The following is a 22,103-nucleotide window of genomic DNA, read 5'->3' as shown; positions in this document are numbered from 1 at the left end:
AACCCACTGACTACATCTAGCCTTTTTTTTTCTGTATATGATTTATATAACGAGATTCTGGAAATAGAGGGGGTTTTTTTTACATTATCATTGATTTTTCTACATTATTTGCAATAAGAAATCACACAAACTAACATGTACAAAATAAAGGAAGCAAAGCAGTTCTCTAATGATCTTCCCTCAGTCTCTCCACCTGCTCCTATCATACATCCACCCTCAGGAAGGCCTCTCGCCAGTGCTGTGGCCACGGCCTCTCTAATTTACTATGAGCAGCCATTCAGCACTGCCACTATGACTCCAAAGAGATTCCCTTCTATGAACTATAAAAAGCAACATCCATTATTTTGTAAAACCTCAGATTCCAATAAGAAAGTTAAGGACTGTTTATTGCTGAAATACTAATTCATACAAAGCATAATGAACACAAGACAACTAAAATTCAAGTACAAGACTGACTTTTATGATATCTTAAAACTTAAAATGGTAAAGAAAACTTATAGTAGTTATAGCTTTTCCCTTCTGTCCTCCCTCCCTTCTTTTTGCAAATAATCTTGAATCCAATCTTTATTTTGCCCAAATATTAGACAATTCGGTTATAAAAAGCTACTAGTGTATACTGGGATAGTGGAGAAATGACTTGGGATAATTAAATAGATATTTAAGGGAAGTTCCTAATAAGATATAGTGTTTAAAGGATAGTTATATTTATTAGAAAGCAAGAATACTGAGTGCTGAGAAGAAAAAACGGAGACAAAAATCAATGAACAAACAGGAATGGATGGTTTTGTAATGCAGTCCTGGGAGAGAAATAAGTACACTCCCATCTGATGGGGAGGGAGGCAGGACTCACAGGGAAGGGGAAGTGAAGAGTCAGGCGGGAGCATCCTGCGTTCTGAGGTGTTCCGGTATTAAGCGATCTTGGGTGGAGCTGAGGTTATAACCTTGTGTACTGAGGGAATCTTGGGAGAACACCCAGGGCATACATAGTTTACCCACTTTATATGCAGAGCCAAACAGATTACATAAGTTACCCAAAGTTTTCTGATCTGAAGCATCCTCAAAGACTCTGAGTCTTCTGAGCATTAGGACTGGGAGATGAATCAACACTATAGCAAAAATCAGCCTGCTCTGTCCCAGCACACCAGCTTCCACCCACCTTATGGTATTATCTGATGATCCGCTAACCACCAGCCGATCCCTGTACTGGAGACAGGCAATGCCTCGCTTGTGCCCATTCAGAGTACGAACAAATTCACAGGTACTCGTGCTCCAGACCTGTGTAACAAATTAACAATATTTTTAAGAAGCAATGGAGAAAAGTCCTCCCACAATACACCTTTCTAAAAAGATCAGAGTCTCTAATAACAACCAAAATACTTGATTATGAAATACAATTGGGAGGCTGGGGGACAGACTGGACAGCATAAAAATGTCTTGGCTGCTGAGTGATCCAACCGGAATGAAATCGAGGGAAACTGTGAAGTCTCCAAACCTTGCGATGGTCCCAGAGGAACATCTCCTGGATGGTTCAGACATTCATTTGCCTAGAGAGGAGAGTCTGGGCCAGATTTTATGTTTTTACGCCAACTGACATGTCAAACCCAGTGTAACTGACGTGAAAAAGCTTCACCTTTCGCATCCTCCTCTTTTCCAGTCTAGTTTCTTGAACAGCTCCATTTGTTTTGACACATCACTCCTAATATTATATGTGTGGAATAAATAATCCCTCTTTTGTGAAATCATCTGCAAGGCTTAGATGTCCAGAGACGCACTTAATATATTACAAGCCGAGATGCAAAGCAACTAAGTGCCCTGAATTATGGTACCAGCTGCATTGGTAGTTGAACAGGATAACGAGATAACCACATGTGAAGAATGAAGTTTGACCTCTACCTCACACTATATACAAAAATTTAATTCAAAATGGATCAAAGACCTAAATATAAGAGCTGAAACTATAAAACACTCAGAAGAAAATGTAAGAGTAACTCTTTGTGACTTTGGATTAGGCAATGGTTTCTTAGCTATGACAACAAAAGCACAATCAACAAAAGAAAAAAACTGATAAACTGGACTTGATCAAAATTTAAATTGTGTTTCAAAGACCATCAAGAAATTAAAAAGACAACCCATAGGATGGAAGAAAATATCTGCAAATCATTTATCTAATAAGGGACTTGTAACCCTTACAGTTCTTTATGTAAAGAACTTTTGCACCTAAAATATAGAAAATCCAATTTTTCACATGAGCAAAAGATTTAAATAGATTTTTCTCCAAAGAAGATATAAAGATGGTCAATAAGCACATGAAAAGATGCTCGACATCATTGCTTATTAGGGAAACGGGAAGCAAAACCAGAGATACCACTGTACATCCACTAGGATGGCTATAATAAAAAACACAAACAATAAGTGTCGGCGAAGACATGGAGAAGTCCTCCAGGCTGATATTATGCAACAGCAGTTTTGTAATAAGGCCTAAACTCTCTTGACTTCCAGGCACTGGTCTCATACGAGTTGGTGTGACTGAGTGGTGAGTGATTTACTGCATACACATCCCAGTTGCTCAGTTTCCACATCACCCGATCTAAAGTTTGATGTTACCTGCTCTTTGTGAGGCTAGAAACTAGAATGCTGTCTAGTGCTGGTCATAAAAAGAAGGTTTTTTGAGCTAAGTTCAAAGGCTCATACATTGCTGGTAAGATTGTAAAATGGTGTAACCATCCATGCAAAAACATTTGTACACAAATGTTTATGGCAGCATTATTCATAACAGATAAAAAGTGCAAATAACCCAAATGTCCATCGCTGATCAATGGATAAACAAAATGTGGTACATCGAAGCAATGACATTTTATTCTGTCATTAGAAGGAATGAAGTACTGATACTCACTACAATGTACATGAATGAACCTTGAAAACATCACACTAAATGAAAGAAGCCAGACACGAAAAGGCCATTTATTGTATGATTCCATTTATACGAAATGTCTAGAACTGGCAAATCCATAGACAGAAAATAGATTAGTGATTGCCAGGGACCAGGGAGAGAGAGCAGAGTTGACTACTAATGGGTATGAGCTTTTTTTGGTGGGTGCTGAAAATGTTCTAGAACTAGTGATGGTTATACAACATTGTGAATATACTAAAGGCCACTGAACTGTGTGCTTTAAAATGGTGAAGTTATGGTACGTGAGTTATAACTCAACAAAGCTGTTACAAAATTTTAAGAAACCTGAAATTTTAAAAAGTTAACACGGATACTGGAATCAGAACTGCATTTCCTATACCCTATGGATCACCCTCGACTACAAGTGCTTGTCACATGTCTGCCTCCCTCCACAGGTTGAGCTTCTTGAAGGCAGGGACAAGTCTGGTTCATCATCCATCTCCAACACCCAACCCAGGGTCTACGGCATGGCGGGTTCTCAAAATTAGGTGAATAAATCAAATCTCAGCTCTGCCACTAACTAGCTGTGTGGTCTCCAGCACACTTCTTCACCCTCTGAGCCACATCTGTAAAAGGCAGGCAATGCCCACCTCAGCAGGTGCTGGGAGGGTGAAGTGAGAGGTAATGTACAAGCTCCTGGCACACCGCTCACGTTCAATAGGTTAGTTCTCTCTGCCTTAAAAATGTTATCAACAATGTCATTTCATGAAATAAAAGACTGCTCTCTATCCTGGACGCATGACCCTTTCCTCCTACCTTGCCTGTGACTCTAGAAGCATGTAGAGGAAGACTGCCTCAAGGGCTCATAAGCACAATAGAGGAGAAGAAAGATCTTGCCAGGTATCAGGTTGGTATAAGCCACCTCTGCTCTCTTTCTGTTCTAAGAGGGACAGCAGCAAGCAGTGTTATGGCTGCAGACACACTTACTTTGATGGTTCTGTCACCAGAGGCAGACACGATGTACTTATCATCAAAATCTACTACGTTGACAGCAGCACGATGGCCGACCAGGACACGGCGTAAAGTGATATCAGTGGCTGAAGCCATGTCCCACACAGCAATGGAGCGGTCCTTCGAACAGGTCACCATCAGTCCATTGCTGAAGCGTAAGTGCAGTACAGCCTCATTGTGGTGGATCAATGTGTTCAGAACTTCACCTGTGTTCACATCCCAGACTCTAGATGAGAACAGAGAAGCACAATGCTTAATTATTGAGACAAACAGGAAAAGACGCTGGTGTCTGTGCTCTGGGCTTATTCTTGGCAGTAGGCCAGGGAGGTGTGGACTTCACATGGATCTGGCGATCAGCACCGAAGTACTTGCTTAGAAGGAGACCCTACAAACAATTTCTCTATTTGCTGGGTAGAGTTGAGATGATTACAAAAAAGAAGGCCAATTCTGGCTCTAACCAAGTTTAGGTTTATTTAACAGTCAGGTATTTAAGGATGGTGTTTGCGGGTTTGTATTGATGGCAAAAAATAATTCTTCATGTAAATGGGCTTTGCAGTGAGTTTGAGATGACGAGGGAAGAAGGCTCGGTGTCTGGGGACCTGAGGACAGTTCCAAGCTTAACCTTCTTTTTGACCTTTGACAGGCCTCTGAGTCTATTGTTTCTCCACTGCAAACTGGAGACTGCCAGTCACGATGTGTCATCAATCCCCATGTTCATCTATTTACCCAACTGCTTTACGGATAAAGCCAGTGTCTCCTAACTGCTTCCCCTTTGAGACAGGGCGTTCTCAGGGGCAGCCCTTTCACGTCACAGCTCTTCTGTAACCCCAGTCTCCTAAGAGAACAAGTTCATGCAGAGCAGAGGAGGACAGACTCCGGCTTCTAAGGCTAGACATGACCTGTGGCAGAAGCAGCGGCCTGGAAGCACTGAGTCAGGGACGGGATACTAGGCACGCTGCTGACTATTCCAGTCTCTTAGGTGTGCCTATAAAACAATCCTCTTCAAGTCTCTGACTCAGCCTAGAAGAGGGATTTCCTTCCCCTCCACACGACATGCCTTTTCCAAGCCACCAGCAGTCCAGCTGAGGCTTTACCATATGATCTCCAGGCTCTGATGAATTCATCACCACACTGAAATCCAAAGCCATCTGGCGTGCGAAAATGTCCTTGTCTCAGTGGCTTAGGAGTGGATCCCAATGATGTTTCCTTTCTACTCTCTCAACTTCCAACACTGCTTCCCTTCTACTAGGGAACAGTGCCATTTCCAATTCGTCACTCTCCCTCTGGGGTGGCACCTAAAAACTGGCATCTCCATTACTAGAAAGCTACATAATACGAAGACAATCTTGACGGACATAAACTCAAGGTTCAAAACTAAGTACTATGTGACTGAGCAAATTACTTAACCTTTCTGATCTCGGTTTCCTAATACACCTATGAAAAAGATAGTATCTACCTACTTAGAAAGGTTGATGTGAGAATTCAATCGGCTAACATTATACAAAGCAATGAGCACACTCTCTGTGTCCTTCAAAAGGTTCTGCAAACAACTGCTTCTGAGTCTCTCAGTATTCGTGGTTACTGCCCAGCATACTCCTAGTGCGCCAGCCTTCTTCCTCTCTGCTCTGGAGCACCGTTTCCCAGGAGGAGAAAGCTAGCCTAATACCAGGCAAAGTGCTTTTATGGGAAAGCATGTTGCCATCTCTATAACATAAGGCAATGGGAATAGGACCTACTTAACAAAAGTTACCTTTCCTGCCAACTTTGCTCAAATGCACCTACACCAAAAGTGGTTCTGAAATAGAGTATACAACTACACCAAGTATGTGTGTGCTTACTGCAGAAGATGGTGTGATCTCAGTCTGCTCATGGAAGGTAAACAGTTCAGGCCCAATCACTTACCTCACTGTGGAGTCTGAAGAGCCGGTCACAATGACACGTTCATCGTACTGGAGACAAAGCACAGAGCCAGTGTGTCCTGTTAACACTTTCAAACATTCCAAGCTAGTTTTATCCCAAATCTATTGAGACAAGATGCACCACAAATAGCGATTTAGTATATCACATTTTGACAAATGTTTTTGTCTCATCTTATTTTCTGAATCATAAAATAAAACAAATGTATGTTACTGTAAATAAGAGAAGTTAAACATCAAACAGGTGGGAAATGACAAGAAGGGCAAAGGCAACAGTGAGTAACTTCCGGAGTGGATGCACTATGCTGTTGATTCTGTCCCCCTAACTACTGTACTCATCATACGTAACAGCCTTACCAAGGGAATTTTCAATAACCTCTGTGGAAGGAGTTGGCTCACCCTCCGGAAAACAATGTGACAACATCTATCAAGAGCCTTTAGAAATGCACACTCCTTAAACCCATTAGATTAGTTTACAAAAATTTAAAAATAAAAAATGTTCAACATTTCAGAAAAACCTGAAAATAAACTAAGAAGAGTTTTTAATGGAAAAATATAATGCTTTATTACAGAGCTAGGTTTTTAAAAAATCAGAATAAAAGTCGTCTATATAGTGACATAACTACTACATATATTTAAAAAAAGAAAAAACAGATTAAAAGGAAGTAAAATGTTAATAATAGTTGGTTTTGTATTTGAGTGTTCTTTTTCTCCCCTCTTTTGGTCTTTCCAGTGTTTCCCAAGTTCTCAATCGTGTTCACATATACTGGGGGACGGGAATTGATTTTTGTAGATTGGATTGTTAAATACAGATTCTGTGGACCTGTGGATTCTTCCCTTGTACACTAATACTATCATAATTTGCAGCGTCCCTAAAGTTTACTGCAAATGGCCAAAATATTACAAGTGCTGGAGACATTGAAGTGTCTTTCTATAAAATAGCAAGGCCTGCTTCTAACTCCTGACCTAGTAGAAGCATGGTTATTTTCAGAATGGTTAGTGACCAAGGACTGGTGCAGAATGAAATACAAAAGGTTCCAACTACCGGTCTAGACGACTCCTCTCTAAAGTGCATTTCTGTCCCACTGTTCTGTCTTACAGACCAAATGTAAGCCTAATTTAAACATGGCTGTGTCTCTGTTAGAAGAATTCTTTAGAAACACATGCACTATAAATGAAACGCAAGCCCATTGGCCAGCCTATGCTTTGACAAGGTCCTTATAAACCATTCTTATCTATTCCTTAAAGAAGAGCTGCCAAAATTAAATAATAACATATGTTCCTCTTTCTAGAGTATGTTTGTGGCCACAGGTTATGGCTATCAATAAGTATTACATAAAAATAGAGTTCTGTGGTCCAATATGTTTTGGAAGTTGGGAAATAGGGTATCTCTACTGTAAGACTTTTCAGAGCCTTTATATGCTACTGTATCCTGTGAATTTCTAAGAAGGAGATACCACATGCAGTGTTCTCTAAACTTCTTTGATGAGAATTATTTTTCAAATTAACATCCTTTAGATTCACATCCACAGAATACCTTTTGGGAAACAATGCCAAACATATAGGAAACCAACAAGACAGTTTCTTTATATGCTATAATTCAGAGTGCTTTTTGCCCTAGTTATCTGAATTACTGAAATTCTACTATTTTTATATATTTTTTAAATGAAAAACAAACAAGCAGAAAACTCCTTTAACTCACCCAAAGTAAAACAACATAGAAAACAGAGCAAGATGGAGAAAACCCACTACAACCTATCTTCCCAGTTGATTATAACTAAAAACTCTACACAAAATACAAACGTGACTAGCTGAGAACTCTGAAAAGGGTGCGGGGAGGGGCAGCGGAAAAGAGCAAGTGGATTGTGGCAAGGAGTACAAATTTGAAGTAGCAATCCTCACGGGTGAGTTTACCATTCCTTTTGTTTGTTGTTTTCTCATTTCTTCTACTGTGGCTCTGGCCCAAAGGCTGGGGGTCCAGATCAGGGAGCTGCACAGTGAACCAGCAGCACTGGCAGTTAACATTCTGAGAGAAACCATTCTTTCTGGACAGAAGGGCTAGAAAAAGGGATTGCTGGGCGCCAAAGAATTTGTGGAGGACCCCATTTTTTTCTCTTTTCTCCCACGGCTTTGATTCAAAGACAGGCCCCAGTCATGGAGATGCATTGCAGAGCAGTGGCACAGATAACTAAAATTCCAGGAGAAACCCCATTTTTCTGGCCAGAGGAAAAGGAAAAAAGGATTCCTGTGGGCTGAAGAGACTTTGGGAAATCCAAGAGGAAAGAGCTGGAGACAAAGGATCCCCTAAATCCTATCTGAAAACCCACACAACACATGACTTCGACTTGCTCTTGAGCTGCACATGCACAGGACAGACTGAACCAGCACAGCAAAGGCTGTACAAAGGGAACTGACATCTACACTGCTGCTGAAGTCTCAGACTAACCTCTGAGTAGTGTGAACCCAGACAGACTCAAAGTAGCATGGGAAGGGCTTTGAAAAGCCGAAAAGAGACCAGAGCCAGAACTTGTGTTGTAAACCTAATTAAGTTGACTACCAGTGTAAAAACATACTCACCCACACATATATTCTCCAGGATCCATAGTCTTTACATAACATCCATAATATCCAAGATACAATCCAAAATTACATGACATACAAAAACCAAGAAAAGTGACCAATTCTCAAGGGAACACATAATCAATACATAACAAGCTGGAGGTTCCCCAGATGCTGTCACAGTCAAAGACTTCAGAGCAGCTATTGCAACTACATTCCATTAGGTAAAGATAAACACACTTGATATGAATGAAAAGAGAGACATTTTCAGCAGAGAAATAGAAACTATCAAATAGAATATCTGAAATTAAAAAGTCACTCAGGGCAGGGTGGGCAATAGCAGACTAGAAATGAAAATTTTAGTCAACTTGAAGATAGACTAATAGAAATTACCCAGAAAAGAGAGGAAAAAAGATGGGAAAAAATGAGGGACAGTAACAAAGTGTCTAATATTTATATAATTAGAATCTCAGAAGGAGAGGAGAAAGAAATTGGTGCAGAAAAAATATTCAAAAAAGTAATGGCCAAAAACTTCTGTAATTTGGTGAATGAAAGGCGTAAATGTACAGGTTCAAAAAGCTCAGTGAAAGACTTCTTAGCTATGACACTGAAAGCATTATCCATGAAAAAAAAATTGGTCAACAAGACTTCGTCAAAATTAAAATCTTCTGCTCTATGAAAGATATCATGGACAAAATGAAAAGACAAGTCACAGATTGGAAGAAATACTTGCAACATATATCTAACAAAGGGCTTGTGTGCAGAATATATAAAGAACTCTCAAACTCACGAATATAAAAACAAAGAACCTATTAAAAAAATGAGCAGGGGCCGGCCCGGTGGCACAGTGGTTAAGTGTGCACGTTCCACTTCAGTGGCCAGGGGTTCGCAGGTTGGGATGCCAAGTGCAGACATGGCACAGCTCATCAAGCCATGCTGTGGTAGGCGTCCCACATAGAAAGTAGAGGAAGATGGGCACGGATGTTAGCTCAGGGCCAGTCTTCCTCAGCAAAAAGAGGAGGATTGGCAGCAGATGTTAGCTCAGGGCTAATCTTCCTCAAAAAAAAGAACAAAAGATCTGAATAGAAACTTTACCAATGAATATACAGATGGCAAATAAGCATGCAAAAGAATGCTCATTATCATCAGTCATTAGGGAAATGTAAATTTAAACCAAAATGAGGTATGTCTACACGCCTATTAGAATGGCTAATGTCAAAAAAACTGAGAATATCAAAGGCTGACAAGGATAAACAAAAGGAACTCTCGTACATTGTTGATGGGAATTTAAAATAGTATAGCCACCTTGAAAAACAGCTTGGCAGTTTCTTAGCAAGTGAAACATACATTTACCATATGGGTTAGCAATCTTACTCCCAGGTTTTTACTCAAATGAACTGAAAATTCACGTTCTCATAAAAATTTGCATGCATATGTTTATAGTGGCTTTATTCATAATTGTGAAAAACTGGAAACACAAATGTCCTTCAGTAGGTAAACGGATAAGCTCACTGTGGTGCACCCATAAAATGGAATGTCACTCAGCAGTAAAAAGGAATGAATTATTGCTAAATGCAGCAGCGTAGATGAATCTCAAATGCACTACACTAAGTAGAAAAAGTCAGACTCAAAAGGCGACATTCTCAAAAAGGCACAATTATAGGGACAGAAAAAAAAAGATCAATGTTGCCAGGGCCAAGGGGGATGGATGGGAAGAACCGAACACAAAGGGACAGGACAAGGGAATTTGCGGGGATGATGGAACTGTTCTGTATCTCGACTGCTGTCATGGTTACACAATTCTTTGTGCTTGTCAAAACTCACAGAACTTTACACCAAGAAGAGTTAATTTTCCCCTATGTAAATTATAACTTTAAAAAAAGTTTAAAAAATCCTGCACTCTTTTCTAAGATATGAGAAAATAAGTATAAACAATGTAAAACAAAACCTGTCAGATCAGCCATCAAACATTAAACACAGAGAAATAATCCAGTTTATCTACTATTAAAAAGTGAATGAAAACAATATAAATTGCTCTATCATTCTTTTGTGTTATCATCTGAGCCTTTCTCAGAAACCATAAAAGGTAATGATTTTCATTTAAAAGCAAGTTAGCAACACTTTTAACAACTAGCAAAGTAATCAAGAGACCTGTGATAATGAGAAGTTTTCTATGTGCACCTAAACACAGAACATGGAACGTGAATGTGCTTAAGAAGGATGAGACGTGAGATGGTCCAGGGCTCCAGTGCAGTCACGGGAACGCTCCGACTCTGGCTCTTTAGAACCACAGCGAGAGCTGCCAAGATGGAGCGGAACACAGAAAAACCAATCTGGAGTAAATGGAGAGACTGTCACATCTAGTGACGAACACATAACCACAATTCTAAAAATAATACATACAAAATGCAGTCATTCACCTTAATAGAATTATCTCGTAGGCCACTGATAATTTTTTCATCATCATACTGTAAACAGTAGACACCTTTACTATTTTCAGAGCGGCACTGAATCCTCTGCAAGTTGTGTCGTCCACACCGCCAGTTGGATTCTATAGTCTAGGGGGAAAAGGAGGCAACAGATGAGTTTTTGTGAATCAACTATTCTATGAGGCTTCAGACTTTGGCCCTGCTTCAGAAACAGCATACCACTGATACCCCATCTTGGTTTGCATAACTGTCTGTGGATAGGAATCATGCTCTTTTCCAAGTAAGACATTAGCCCAACAATGTTTTTTCTCAAACATTCCCTGCCTGTCTGGCAACTATCATAGGATTTCCAATGAGTTTGGGTTGGGTTTGAAAAAATGGCCTAGACAGAATTCAATATGTTTAAAGAATGCCATTTGCACCCAAAACATACAAATAAATAGTAACTCATTTGGTCACTCTCTAATGCCAATTAAAATATTTGGCAGAAGACCACCACCAACATTAAGCATATACTGACAATCTGTGTATCCATCCAAAGCATTGTCTTGATCACTGAGAAGAGAAACTGAACAACTACTACATGCCAACTACTATAGAAAAAATTTTATTTGTCATCCGTTTTTAACCTTCCACCAGACTGAAGCTCCCTTAGAAGAAGAGTGGCATATTTCAGCCCGGGAGTCTCCTCATTTCATCGTTCATGCAACATTTACTGAGATGCTATAGGATGTTCTAGGTACTGACTGGGCCAGGCCCTGGGGATTAAAGATCAACAGGAAGCATACTGCTTTCAAAGGAGGCCCACTCCAGTACCTAGGCCCATGGTGTCTGGACATGGACATACTCTAAACATGTCTGTTTGATTAAATGATCCACGCAGTAACCTGGGAAGGGAGCTCTTATTATTTCCCTTTCACAAACAAGGAAAGAGTTTAATTTGCCTGAGGCCGTAAGACTAGCAATCAGATAAGCTGGAAATTCCACGCACTTCTTCCTGACTCTGAGCCCATTCTTTGTCCACCAAAATATGCAGCATCTATGAAGAAGTACAGCCCTAGCTACCGAGGCAGTGAACGCAGAACACAAAAAGCTCAGTACCAATTCCAGATAAAGTGTAAGTGCCAAATGAAGGATCAAACACTGTACGTGCTGCAAGCCTTAAGGGAGAGAAACAGCCCTAAGGCCTGAGACCTGCGGGCAAAGTTTGAGGAAGCAAGTCATGCCCAGAGGACTAGAAGACCTACCGTCTGCCAGTAGGTATGAGGGATTTTCAGGATCAAAAGATACAATGTTTCCATGAAGAACAACCAAAGCGTAAGCTCCTGATCCTAGAAATTAGGGGACTATTTAGGGACTACAATAATTGGTTACACCTGAGTTCAGGATATAGTTCAAAAGATTATCTCTTAGCAGCTAATTATCTGAGCAGCTAAAAGTTTAATTAGTTGCTTTACTGAAGAAAGGAGATAATCTCATTTTTATTCATGATAAGCACTTAATTACTGGCTCTGCTGACATCTAACAAACCATATTTTCTCTTATGTTGAAGACAGTGTGCTTCTGTATGCTCTAAAACGTTAAAATTTACTGAATGTTATGTGCCAGGTACTATGCTGTCATAACACTATGCTATGTGCTTTACACATCTGATTGCTAATTTAATCATCACAATTCTGCAGCTGAAATCACTATCCTCACTTTACAGAAGAAGAGTGGAAGGCTGGAGACAATGACACACATACACTTAAAACGGAAAATGTTTCATCATTTGTGGCCTCAGTACTTAGCACAGGAGCCTGGAAATACGATGTCTGCCCTCAAAGAGCTCCCATTCACAGCCCTGAGAGAGGGCAGGATAGCATATTTCTAACATCCAGGGGATGCAGAGGCACCACGCACATGCCAAGAGTGAGGGAATGCTCATCTGCCTGTCTGCTCCCAAGTCAGTTTCTTAGCCACAGCATCATCTCTACTGAGTTTGCAAAGTGTCAGGCATAACCATATTTCAAAACAAAACAAAACAAAAAATTCACCCTGCCACTGCTACGCCATCAAGGTAGACAAAGATCTGTCTTATAACCAAGTTCTTTTTAAAGGGTTCCAGAATATAAAGAATTCTTAAACCGAACTCAATGCTTGGAATAATTTAGAGAAATAACATATTTTTAGATAGTGTATTTTAGATAGATAGGTGACTGAGCCTACCTCAGCATGTTACACACCCCAGGAAAGCACTGACTTAGGAGGCAGATGTGCTGGTAACAAGCCTTATTCGTGGCCAGTGACTCCTGGCAGGGGTTCCGGATGTTCAGGCCACACCCTTCGGGGGCCCAGAGGGTTGCTGCTGAATGTATGACTCCACATAAACCCTAAGTACTACATGATGGATACATAACATGTCTTACACAGAAATCAGGTGTTAATTTTAAAATTCATACAGCTGTTCTTAGTTTTACAACATACAAAATTCTTTAAAACATTATTGAATCAGCAAGCAGCTTTGTTACTCCGTACATTTCAATGAATAGGAAAAGCACATTTACTATCATATGGGAGTTTGAAAAAAATCTTTTTTAATTTAAAAAGGGGGTGCAGGGCTGGCCCCGTGGCATAGTGTTTAAGTTCAGTGTGCTCTGCTTCAGTGGCCCAGGTCCATGGGTTTGGATCCCGGGCGTGGACCTATACCAATTGTCAGCCAAGCTGTGGCAGCGACCCACATATGAAGTAGAGGAAGATTGGCAACAGATGTTAGCTCAGGGTGAATCTTCCTCAGCAAAAGAAAGAAGGGGTAAGGAAATCCCTATACCAAAAAAGAATTTCCTACATGCTCTCCCACTACCATAAAATGTTTTCTAGAACAGGGTGACTTGGTTATAATCTTTTACTGTACCTAAAGCGCTAAAGACACAGCAGAGGACCAAAGAGACACTGGAGTAAGAAAACACAGCCTGCAATACATCCACCCCCTGAGATGTCTGGACAGAGAACATCATCCAACATGACAAGCTGAGCCATACCTTCTATCTCTGACCCTCAAACACAAGCCTTGGCCAGGACCTCTCAAAAGCTCTGCTAGATAACAGGCTTTCATTCTAAGCCAAATGGAAATTAGGAAATGACTTAGATTCTCAACCCTTAGAAAGAGCATAATTTTCTAAAATACATTTCTAAACTTTAAAAGAAAAGTTTGCCAAATAATTCTTGATGGATCATTTTAGGAAGTTCCCACTTAGGGCTGTTTTAAAAATTATTAGGTTCCTGAATCCCAAAACAAGAGTAGTTTGTTTCAAAATGCCAGGAAAGTGACACTAAACCAAATCAGGGAGTTGATGGCTTTGCTGCACACCAACCACGTGTAATTCCTAAGACTTCACTCTTCTCAATTCCCTAGGCCACCCACAAAAGAAAGGAGCACTTCCTGCTGACTGTGCCTGCCTAAAATACTACCTTCCACCATATGCGATAACCTCAACTCGTACTAGAATGCTGGTAAGTCAGGTCTTTTTTAGGAAAGCTAGACCTTTAAAAATGGAAGGCAGCCCACTGTGGCAGAAAGTACCTAGGTCAGTTAGCAGCTCTGGCGAATGACCTGGCCTGTCTGAGCTACACTTTCCTCCTCTGTAAAAACGGGAAAAATAATTTCTACTTCCTCAAAACTGTTGCAAGGATCAAATGAGATTACATACGTAAAGTGCTTCCCACAGTGCCTACAAATGGCAGCAGTGACGCTCTCTTATTTGTGGAGAATACTAACCAAAAGGAGGAGGCTGTGACCAAAAAGATTTTCTCACCAAACTGCCAGGAATGGCTGGCTCAGTCTAGGTTGATTTTTAATGCTGATAGCCCTGAGCCCTCCCTAAGCATTCCCAGGAAGGGGCTCAGCCTTCAAATGCAATTCGACTATTATCTTAACTGCAGAGCAGGAACATAGTGCACACACAGGTGCACGCCTCTAATTATGCAGATACCTGCCAGTTCACTTAGACATCACGTGGTGTGGCTACTGTAGGGGAATATTTCATGTTTTTGAGAACTTGTAAAATCCCCTTACCCTGTGCAAATTTTCAAAATACTGGGAAAGTAGCCATGATACACAGAGTATACAGCGGCATTTAAATTGGCAATAGAGTGAAAACAGATGTCTGAGTATGGAGGAATAACATTATTTTTAGAAGCCTAAACACAACTGGGTGGGTGGGCAAGTTTCAGCATTTTCTAGTCAGGACAATGTTAATATCAAGTTTGCAAACCACAAAAAAGCTCCCCACTTTCCCTGAATAAAATGTGGTTTATTAGAAGGTGTGATACAACACACCATCATTTTACCAGTGGTCTGTCCCAAGGAGTGTGCTTCAAAGGCTTTAATCCAGTGAACAAAAAGAGGGAAAAGGCGTATTAACATGGAAGAGTTGCCACTATTCTGAGACGGCAAAAGAGAAAAGTCCAAGTTCAGGACGTGAGAACTCTGACTGATGGAGTCTATTAGAACAACTCCCATCTCTCTATTGAGGGACACGTGCAGGCATTCCAGAGTGAAAAGAACATGGTCTTTCCACTTAGAATCTTAGCTTTGACAATCTGAGGATTAAATTTAATCACTGTGGCAAAGTATCTAATAGTAAGCTAGCTCACCATTAACAATAATAATGATCATCATAATAATAACAATTAAGATTCTATATAGGAAAGGAAATATGGCTCTTGTTTTTAGGAATGTGCCTCAGGTTTTCCAGGAATTCCTTCTCAGTTCAGAGGCACTCTAAACCCTCTCTCTGTGTGGCAAGAACACCCATGAGAGAAGAACCTTTGCAGAAAGCTAAGACTTCTTATTTATTCTCCCCAGACTTCATTTCTCACATCCTCATTTCCTGAATAATGGGGGTTGGCCACACAAAGCCAGGTTCTCTACTTTTTTCTTAAAAACTGGCCAGTTTCTGGTGGGTCAATGTGCAAAAGCAAGGTCATCAGCTCATCAGAGCCAAATCTGGGAATGGATAGATGACAGGAGCTAGCACATGAACTAAAGCCATCAAGCAAGAATGAGAGGAAGAAAAAAAGGTGCTGTGAACTGGCAACCTTGCAAAGTATATGGGGAAAAAACGGAGACTCTGCAGCTGTGTATGGGCAACTGGGGAGGGGGACACACACATCCACTTGACGTTCAGGGTGTAATTTATCTTTTGACAATGTGTTTAAACCTTTAAAGCACTGCCTTTCCCGTAACTGGACTAAAGCAAGGCCAACTAATCTTATCTTAACTCACACCCTTTTCTCATACCCTTTTTTCAACTAACAGTCAAGGACACTGAGTACTCACACAATTGGAGAAAGATGAGAAGATCACCTTGAAAAATATGTAGGCATATAACAACATACCTCTTTCTCCTTCACTTCTTCAATTTTCCACTTTGAAAATGACAAACAACACCACTAAGCCTAGAGTTAGACAGACCTCAGTTAAAATCCCATCTCTCCTATGTAACTATGCAGCAGGTCTAAAACTTTCTTAGTCTCAGGTTCCCCTCATTACAGATGGGAATAACATGTAACTTGTTGTAAGGATTAAATGCAATAATCTATGTAAGTCACAAAACACAGTTCATGATACACTGCAAGGGCTCAAAATAGGGTGCTTTTCACTATTATATTCTGCTTAGGAGGGCTTCATAACCAGCCATATGCACAAGAGCCAAGCCCATAAGTCTCTTATTTGTGTTATCTGTGGATCACTGACACAACTCGCTACATTTTTTTCCCACCCTGGACTGAATAAAACATTCTCCCAAACAGAGATAAAGAACTCTATTTTGATGAGACACCAGTGACCTATAGCACAAAAAAGTTGTATTAAGTTCAGAAGAATATAAGGTTGATCAGAGGCTATTAGACACTAGCCATCTGATCTTGGGAAAGCGCTTAACCTTACTAAGCCTCAGTTTCGGCAACTTTAAAATGAGGACATGGCCTACCTTTCAGGTATTGTTCAGAGTATTAAATGAGAAAACGTATGATAACATGCTTAACAAAGTATCCAGCACAAGTAAATGCTCTATACACAGTACATTATTTTTTATTCTTACTATTAGTGAATATACCAAAGCATAAAACATCATCCCTTACACTAAGAGATCTAGCCCACAAAAATCTGGAGGAGACTCTTGTGGCCAACCAGTGGGTTTTCCCAAACCACACTTTAGGAACCACTGGGTAGACCACCACGATGCAGAGGTTTTATGTCAAATAGGGTTTTCTCCCATAGCTCCATTTTCCTCACATCTGCCTCCTGTATTAACTTTAATATATTATTTCAGCCTGAGGAAATGGTTATGGTAGGTGGTGTCACATACTGTCATGCCACAGAATACTGAGATATATTGTCAATTATAATAGCACTCATGGAGATTCAATAAAATAATCTATGCCACCAATACTCAACCTGATCAAAGTTCTCCCAGAGTTCCTGTTTATTAATGATTGACATTAAACATCGTCCTTTTCATAATAAAAACCAGCTAAAATTATTCAAGGATATTCGGAGATAATTTGTAATAAATAGTTGGGGGAAAAAGCAGGAAGTACTATAGTTCCTAAGATACATGCACAAGCAATGTCTTAATACAGTACTCTAGGGGTAAGAGACAGCCCCTCTCCCTCGAAACACACACGCCAAACTGAGGCTCACGTCAGCACTAGGCCTCAGCTACTAACACTGCAGAAGCAATTTATTCCAAGTTTTTGAACTGCCAACGGATCAATTAATTCCTAAACTTTATGATTTGTCTGGCAGAAGTTTTCAATTATTTAACCCTCCATAAAATGTTACTTTATAGCTCATTTTAGGGAGCAGAATATTCAAGACAAGGGTTTGTGTTTTCAATAATGATATTCCAGTCGCATTCAGATTTACCATTAACCAAGAGATTCCATTAGTTCACATCTGCCTTAAGGTGGGGGGAGGGGCTCCCAGAAAAGCACATGTTTCTCCATTAATGAATTTTGGCACAATAACTTTTATGTCTATCACCTGGGGGAGAGGATTACTTCACGTTTGGGAAACTGAGTATAAGTTTATGGGTGACATAGCACTGCCTGGCGAAAGCTCAACTTTCCTGCCAAGGAGGAAACAGCGAAGTAAGCAAGACCTGCCAAGCACACATGTGAAAGAGTTAATGAGAAATGCCTGTGCATGTCTTTCCTGGTTCAAGGAAAAGGGCTAAATAATAAAACTGAACTAATTAGAACACATGAACAATATCAAACATCTCCTATGTTTCTCATCAAGTTTACAGAGTTTTACTGGGCTGGTGAAGTTACACTCAAACACAAAATGGCCCAGGAGCATAATTTGCTCTATAAAACCCACTTAACTATTGCTTAGAATCATATTTGAGTCATTTTTATGAAAAATTATGGGAAATGTACAGAGGAAACTGAGACCATGCCTTTTCCAGTTCTCTAGAGATGGCTCAAAAGTGTAAAACTATGCTTACCTGAAAACCTGGGCCTTGGATTTTGGACAGTTTATCAAATTAGAATAAAAAGTTGATTTTTGATTAAGGTTTTAATTAGCTGGCAGCCTTGCAGAAGCATTTCATATTTTAGAAAAGTTAGATCACTTTTTACAAAAAGGCATTATCTACTCTGAAAAATAGCTGCAGACTATACCCTGATTGTGACACATTTGCTCCAAGAGTTCAACTTAAAAAAAAAAATTACTAGTTCCACGATTTTAGATCAACAGAACACTCTAAGGCAACATAAAAAGTTGAGAACAAGACACAAAGAGCCCATAAAAAAGATAAATCATAAAGTTACCTCTATATCCTGGATAATCTTTGGGTATAATGACCTATAAAATGAATTGGGAGGGCCATCTGTGGGTCTGTTTTTAAACAGGTACTGATCCCTGGCAAATAAAAACAAACAGATGTTACACTTTTTACATAAAAGGGTGAATTTTATTTAAACATAGTGCTGACAAAGATATTGTTATTTTTCAAGTCTTTTGACTTGCACTGAGCTTTAATAGTTCAAAAGCAAGATTTCTGACAATTAAATTTACATGTTAGACACAAGTTTTCTTCAATTTACAGCTCTCTAACATGATCCTGACCTTTTATTTTCTGAATACCCAACACACAATAATCTAACCTTTCCTTCCACAGTTTAATAAAATAAACTTCTAATGTAGCTGTGTGAAAACTTTAACTTACACACATCAAACTTCCTCCCATAAAGAAAATGCAGCCCTACCCTCACTCCCACCACCACCTGTTCTTCTATCTGGAGCTCTCTCTTTCTCTGTGCCAACTGCACCAGTTTGCTGACATGCAGAGAGCTATAAAGCTATATTTTAGTTATCAGGTTTTCTCTGAAAAATCCTGCCCACAGTGCCTCCAATATCTTCAACCAGGAGCAATAACAAATAGCAAAACGGCATTATTTGACTTTCTCATAATTTCTTTTTTCTCATCCTTCTTTTCGTAATGGTATCATCACATAAGAAAATTGTGAAAGGAAAAGCAGAATTACACAACTTTGAAAAGCCAAATCACTCATTCAAACTATACAATACTTCCCAACAGTTAAGAAATACAGAGGAAATCTACATTTCAGAAGTGGTTATTCTAACAGCTTTAACTCTTTTCTTTCCAACTCTTGCCCGCTCATCTTTTCCTGCTTATTTAAAACAGGCCAGCACAAGTGGCAAGTGTAATTGCTTTTGTGAGTAATCAAACTGACACTATGTCAAAGTAACTTTTTCCAAGGGAGTAAGCAACCCAGTACTTACCACCCTCTTCTTTCCGAAAGCCCCTTCCACAGAGGGTCGGTGCGCACCATCCGCTCAATCAGCTTCTTCCAAAGCATTCCTTCGGAGATCACTCGCTGCCATTCTTTACATACCAGCTCTGCTGCACACAGAGACCTGGCATCCAGGTAGGAAAGAATGTTTTCTGCTATGTGATCTAAGCCTTGCTCTACAAAATAGAAACGACAATGAAGGAAAGGGAGGCAAGATGGAAACATACTGGGCACCGTTTCTGTACAGATAAGAGGAATAAAGAAATCCTGAAGCAAGGGACACACCTGAGTAACATCAAACATTCTGCAGATACACAAGTGCATGAGTAATAAACATATACACTTATTTTTGGTTCTGATTTTTTAAGATGAAACAATTGATGGCAACAGTTCCTGTGTGTAAAAGCCGACTCCGCACAGTTCTATATTTGGTAGATATTATGACAAAGACACGTATTTTCATTTTATTTCACATAACCACTATGGAGCAACCCCAAATTTTACAAGATGAGGTAGAGAGAGGTAAAGCACTCAAGGTTTCACAATCTTAAAGTAGTAAAAGCCAAGACTGGAACTCTGCTCTCTTGCGTCCAAGTCCGTGTTCTTTCCCCTTGGATTTAGTGTCTCTTGTAACAAATCATCCCATAAATCCACCTATGTGAACCCCTTTGGGCTAAGGAGACAGAAAAGATGAAACTGACACATCTTAAAATGCTTATGAAAAGTTAAATAACAATCCAAGAGTTAAAGGCAGGTGTACTTTGACGTATTTTTTTCAATCATTTCTTCATCTCCTTGCACAGCTAAAAGCATCAAAAGCAAGAGCCATATGCCTGCAAATTCTATAACCTTAAGAGGTGTATCCCACACAGTGTAAGGGTCTTCTCAAGGCAATCAAGATTCAACCTCTGCCTGACATTCACAACAGTAAGAAGATCATTACGATCAATATTGTTGCCACCTGTAAACTCCCATCCCGTGGTTCAAGGCGTGTCCTCTAGTTACAAGAAATACAGCTCATTCCCCAGGCCTATTCTGTGCAGTGGTGGGAACACTAAACACACAGGCAGAAAATTCCAATTTCAGGTCTGGGTTCACACGCAGTAGTTCTACGACACGAAACAAATATGGAAACATCCCTGCCCCTTGGGCTTTTACCACATAAAATAGTAATCACCAGTAACAGCCGTCCTTTCTCACATTATCTGTAAGGATCAAATGAAAGAGTTTTATGAAAAGATTTTAAAGACAACAATGTACCATATAAGGTTAATATTTGCTCTCTTTTTCAAGACAAATAGAAGCAGTATAGTAGTACTAACTTGGCAGGGTATAGGTAAATCATTAAACTTTCAGAGCCTCAGTTTTCTCTTCTGTATAAAAGGGGGATAATAATCCCTGCTCTATTTTGAAAATATCAAAATGAGATCATGCATAAAATGCTTTACAAACTAAGGTTTTCTTCAACTCTAAGAATGATAATTTACACCATCAATTATGGTTTACAGGCCCTTCATGTACTAATTCTCCTCCTCTGGACTAGACCTAACACCCAAGTTCCGACCTGATGATGAAGACTACACTGGGACCACCATCTGTTCCTGCACACGTCCTTATATTACAGCTAATGCACTCAAAGACTACACTGCCTTCACCTAACAGTGATATCACAGCTCCAAAGTGGCAGTAAGTTTGAACAAAATCCTAGTCCTCTCACCCTAAAATATCTATTACAAATCCCCCTAATTTTGTATTTGTATGGCTAGTCGGGAGGAGGAGGGGCTTCATGCAGGAGTTTATAGTTACCCTCACTATAATTCACTTCGAAGCTTTATCGGACCCTTTCATTTTAGCCTCTAGAGTTCTGATTCTACCATCATCCAGAAGAGTCGGTATTCCACACCGGATCTGCACGACAAGCAAATGTAGTAAGTCTTTAGTCCAAGTTGTTGGCAAACGTGTTAAATGGGTCAGAACCAAGGACAGCACCCATGATTCTCGATATTTCCCTCCAGGCTATCACTGATCCATTCACTAAACATTCACAAGGCACCAACACTGAGCTACCAGTCCTGTGATCATCTGGATGTACTACTGTCCAGGCCACAGCTCTCTATTCAGTCCTCAGGGATATTTGGAGGAGCTTTGCCCCATGAAGACACTACCACCTTTACACCATTTTTCTGACCTACTAGTCTGGTAACCTTATCCAAAAAGGAAACCAGGTGAATCTGGTGTGGTTACTCTTTGTGTTCCCTTGCTGGTGCATACTACATAAAGTTGGTATTGCATTTTTTGTTTAGAAGTCAGCACTAGCTGCTTCCTGTCCCTTTTTAACATGGATAACTCATGTTCATTACAGAAAAATTACAAAACGCATATAAGCAAAAATTTTCAATGCCTAAATCTCATTTCTCAGAGATAATGGCTTTAACATTCTGTATACTTCCTTCGAGGCTTACGCAATCCTGGAGAGTCTTTTCAGCTGCTAAT

At 39.9% G+C, this 22,103-nt stretch overlaps 1 protein-coding gene across 14 annotated transcripts in view; it reads right to left on the bottom strand.

Annotated features, from left to right (window-relative positions):
* Positions 1-22,103, bottom strand: part of FBXW11 (F-box and WD repeat domain containing 11) — a 124,925-nt gene that overhangs the window by 12,393 nt on the left and 90,429 nt on the right. For all 14 annotated transcript variants that reach the window (XM_014850862.3, XM_014850863.3, XM_070517091.1 and 11 more), the window contains 6 exons: positions 19,600-19,786; positions 18,624-18,714; positions 10,797-10,934; positions 5,804-5,922; positions 3,878-4,127; positions 1,157-1,275 (listed from right to left, as the gene is read on the bottom strand). In XM_014850862.3, the coding sequence (XP_014706348.1) occupies positions 1,157-1,275; positions 3,878-4,127; positions 5,804-5,922; positions 10,797-10,934; positions 18,624-18,714; positions 19,600-19,786 (904 nt within the window). The remainder of the gene's footprint in view (positions 1-1,156; positions 1,276-3,877; positions 4,128-5,803; positions 5,923-10,796; positions 10,935-18,623; positions 18,715-19,599; positions 19,787-22,103) is intronic.

This window comes from Equus asinus, chromosome 9, assembly GCF_041296235.1.
Source record: "Equus asinus isolate D_3611 breed Donkey chromosome 9, EquAss-T2T_v2, whole genome shotgun sequence".
Lineage (NCBI taxonomy): Eukaryota > Metazoa > Chordata > Mammalia > Perissodactyla > Equidae > Equus > Equus asinus.
This window is presented reverse-complemented; position numbering and strand designations above follow the sequence as displayed.